General features: G+C 32.6%; 1 protein-coding gene across 1 annotated transcript; it reads left to right on the top strand.

Moving 5' to 3' along the window:
* The first annotated feature begins 3,688 nt into the window (after positions 1 to 3,688).
* Positions 3,689 to 4,524, top strand: LOC112024259 (uncharacterized). The gene has a single exon (XM_024056902.2). It carries the CDS (start codon positions 3,896 to 3,898, stop codon positions 4,403 to 4,405), a length of 510 nt encoding a protein of 169 aa, XP_023912670.1. The 5' UTR covers positions 3,689 to 3,895; the 3' UTR covers positions 4,406 to 4,524.
* The last annotated feature ends 314 nt before the right edge of the window (positions 4,525 to 4,838 follow it).

Raw genomic sequence — 4,838 nt, forward strand, 5'->3', positions numbered from 1 at the left:
CTCAACCTATTTACTTCTTTTTTTACCTTTCATAAATTCCTATGGCCTTACTACTTTATTCATTGGGCTTCTTTGGCCTATTTATTTATTCTTTACCTCTTGTTACTTTCATGGGCCTGTTGGCTATCAAGCCTGCCACTTCAATCCATTAGGCTTGTTACCTCATTTTTTTATCGTTTTGCCCCTCTTTTCTTCTCTTCTCCCTTATTGTTGGACTTCTTCTATTGTTGGATCCTTTGTCAAAAATGGACATCAACAAATATAAGTAAATAAGATAGGGGGGGGGGGGGGGGAAGCTAATCCAAACTCACATTTATATTAAACTTAATGAATAGGCTGGCTACCATTCATTTACATAGTGGGGGTGTGATAGAAGGTGTGGAGTCAATGATTTCATGCTCATAATTTGAGAATATAGGTTGCTAGGTGGATCTCTCTTGCTTAGATCCGAACGTCTTTATGAGTAGTGTTCTTATGGTTGCATGGTCGTTTCAATAGTTGGATGACTGAAAGGAGTGTTAGGATGAGCCAAGCTGAGGAATGCTTGTGGCCTTGGTTGAACAAGTTTTTCGTGATGTTGAAAGAGACTTGTTGACGGGTTGAAGGACGATTCCCATCATGTGTGTGTAAATTGAAATAAATAGCCAGATAATAGAAATAGGGTGATGTGGTTCGAACTACAAACACAAAATAAACACAAAAGATACATAGATGGATGGTTTAAGATTATAATAATTTAAATGAATGGTAGAAAACCTTTAAAAAAATAATCGAATTACTTTTAGTTTTAGATATAAGTATCATTTTCCTATCAAATTTATCCAACTTCTCATTAAAAAAAATTCCTTTTAAGGAGAAAAAATAAAGATCCGAAGAGATGCCAATTTCTCGACCCATAATTAATTAATTATGTCAGTGGGCCAGTATTTGTGTAGAGTCGATGCCCAACTTAAAAACTTTAGACCTCAATGTTGTTAGCTTCAACTCGGTTGAATAAGAATCATGAATTCCCTCTGTTGTCCCTTTCTTATTCATTCAGGCTGCTCGGCTGGCGCTCCTTCACAATTGTCAATGTGCAATTGCCGGTTATTAATAAACAAAAAAGTTATATATCAACTAAATTGTTGAGTGTTTGGACTTTGGAGTAACTCAATTAAAATTTGAGATATATATATATATATATAGGATTTAAGTTATACTTGATGTAATTTGAAACAATATTAAATCAATTAATATTTTTAAATTTGTTGCAAATTTTGACAGATCCAATATTCTCTATACTTGAAAATTTTTAAGATGATAAAAAATTAATAATTATGTCATCAATTAATTATTTAAATTCAAATATTTATAGTTTAAAAATAAGACTATTTTATGGATTAAATTGTAAATAATAACTGATTGGTATGAAAATTAGCATGTATGTTAAGAACATATAGAACATGTAATTCAATACGAATTCAATATAGTACTACTTAGAGTTATACCAAGTGTACTTTAAACCCAACCCCCACACACACATATATATATATAGAGAGAGAGAGAGAGAATCCATCCCATCCCTTCTTTTGTGTTTGGTGTTCCTTTGTTTTAGTGGGCGCACTACAAAGTCATTTGAAGTAATATACTAGAAAATACTTGAGGCATTGTACTAATATTTTTTTTATAATATTATGTACTAATATTTAAGCCAATACAATTAAACTAAATTTGATGATTCTATCTCCAGACACCCATGTACCTCATAATAAAGACAAATTTCTCAATTATCAACCTCAACCATTAATCAACACCTTTTAGACTATCAAATTATACCAGCAGTATAGACTCAACCCCCACAAAAGAAATGCCTCAAATCAGTACTTTAGTCCTATCCTTTATGCCTTTAGACTTTTAGTCTAATAGCAAGATTGGACCGTATTTGTAAAGATATCGATATCCAATCATTATCAACCCAAATCCAATTCATTCTCAGAAAAAGAAAAAAAAAAAAGAAAAAAAGAAAAGAAAAGAAAAGAAAACCCAAATCCAATTCTAATCAACGCAAGCAAAGGCATCCTAATTCTTGTAGTATTGTAAGCCTTGTAATCCTAATTTAAAATATGGTTAATTTAGCCAAATCACATAGATTTCTTATACGATTCATATATTAAAGATGTAACCATGGAGAACTTTCTTATAAATAGTGAAGCCAGATCACATAGATTCTCTATTGTTCTCTCTCTTTCTCTTTATTTTCGTTTGGTTTATTGATATATATATATATATATATATATATATTTCACATAGTATTAGAACTATATTGCCTTAAATATATATATATATATATATTTTTTTTTTTTTTCAGATTGTATTTATTCTCTCTCTAATTATTATTCCCTGGCCAAATGGAGAATCACTAATATATTGTATTGGCAAGCACTATGATGACCACAATAACTTATAAAAGGGAGGTGCATTACTTTAAGCAGAATGCTAGATTGTTAATTCCAGAGAAGAATTGGAGTGAAATGGGTTGTGGAGTTGGGCCATGTAAAAGAGAACACATCACATGGGTGCAGATACATTCACCCTCCATTTAGATGGGACAATAAGATCTAAATCTAAATCATTTACCTAAACTAAACACAACATGTGCACCAAAGCGTGCGTTGAGTGGTTTACACATATTTGGGTATATCACGTATCAACCCTCATTATTTAATCAATTAGGAGCCACTTGTTTCCGGGTCTCACGTATGTTAAAGCATATCTTCTCAACACCCTACATAAACATGTGACAGATGTTGATATATACTAATTGATAGCATATATTCAATCAAGCCTGTATCATACTCTTTATCAAAATATTTTTAGCCAACTCACTATAAGAAACCTGCATTTTCGAATAAAAAAAAGAAAAAGAAAAAAAAAGAAACCTGCATTTTTTTTTTGTTAGGTCTTTGACATATATATCTGATTTAATATTCTAAAATCAAATGGTCCAAAATTATTCCACCCTTTTGATACCATGTCTCTTGCATAATGATCAACCACTCTAGTTAAATTTTGATACCCACAGACCACAGTTCTAAGTTTGAATAATCTAACAACTACAATTGAAATTTAATTAAGCTCCACCATAACATATCAAAAAATGTAATATTATGTGTCACATAATTTGTGGAATGTCATCTATAGGAGATCCTTAAGTTATGCATAAAATTGGTGCTATCATGTGAATAATAATCTCTTCCCTCAATAAAATAAAAGTTACTATATTCCCATTTTGAAATTCAGAGGAACAAAGTGATGCACGAGGTTAAGGTATCATACTTTCTTAAAGAAAATTAAATTTAAAAAAAAAAAAAAAAAGGGTTTAGGCATCATAAAATGGGTCCTCACACGTGGCCATGTTGGCAGCTAGAAGTCACAATGGACTCTCTCTCTCTCTCCTCGCTTTATTGATACTAGATGTTTCATTTGGTGGATGATAATGATATTGTCTGGTCCTTCTGCTCTATCCTCTTTGGGTCAACAATCCTGCCATTAATTCTGGATCTTGCTTAGTTGTGAAGACAATTGATAGAGTGGACATTTTAAGATTTATATAATAGTCTTTCCAAGATTTTTTCAATCATGGAATTCCAAAATTGATAATGGTCCCTTGATGTTTATCTGTATCAAGTTGATATGATTCCATGCACATCATTCATATATTATCCCATTTTTTGGTGGTCCACATGTGTGCATAATTGGCTGGTCCATTTTTTGCCTATATAAAGGCCTACTTCCCTTGAGAAAGTCATTGTGACTCATACATACTCAAAGCTTTATATTTGCTATAGACTTTCATTTTCCTTTTAGCTTCTTTCTTCGTTTCAATTTGTCAAAGAAGATAATTTTCTTCTTCCATATGGCTTCCCCAGTACCTGAAAATTGTGCAGGCAACGTAGTTGGTAGTGACATCCAAGGGATTGAAGTTTCAGAAATTGATGGTGCAATCCTAATGGCCTTGTTAGAAGAATCACAAGGCGAAGAACGCGACGAGGATCGATTAAATAGCTTAATCAGGTCATTAGAAGAAGAGATCAATTCCAATGCAATGGACAGTCAAAATTCAAGCATGAAACCTGATTTCATTGTGGAAGATGGTCAGCTGTGCATTGTTGGAAACAAGGACGGTCATGATTGCATGGTCTCACAAGATCAACTTGAATTTGGATGGATTGATATGGAGCCAGAGACTTCATCACCTAGTGATGATATGAATTGGTACATGGACCTCTGTGAAAATGAGATGGATGGTATAATTGAAGTTGGAGGACTTAGTGATTATTCTCATATGTATTATGGTGTTTCCCTAGAGGAACAAGGATACAGATCATTGTGGCAAGAAACATATGATACAGTTATTTACAATTAAGCACTGCGGGGATATGTACATTTTGACTTTAAAGCTTTGGAAAGCACTTTGTTTTATTATGTTGTTTTCCCCAACCTATTCCAAAATAGCCATTGATTATGAAATTTTTCATTACCTCATTTTCTCTTCTATTTTGATTTCTCCCTGCTCATGTGTTATCGAAGCAGAAGTATCAAGTCAACGTTTTAACTGCAAGTATTCTATAAACGTAAAAAAACACTATGTAATTCACATTAAACTATTCAGTCTACACGGGTTTAGTGCACCCTCCTATTATAAATGAGTGGATTCCACTTGTGGGTCTTGTCAACTTAAATTGGACAACCACACAAGATATGGATGATGTCACTAAATCTCAACCCAATGACCCACATCATTTTGATTGTGAAGGTCTAAAAAGCTGAATGTTAAACTGTGTAATAAATTACAAAGG

Source organism: Quercus suber, unplaced genomic scaffold (genome assembly GCF_002906115.3).
Source record: "Quercus suber isolate HL8 unplaced genomic scaffold, Cork oak 2.0 scaffold_443, whole genome shotgun sequence".
Taxonomy (NCBI): domain Eukaryota; kingdom Viridiplantae; phylum Streptophyta; class Magnoliopsida; order Fagales; family Fagaceae; genus Quercus; species Quercus suber.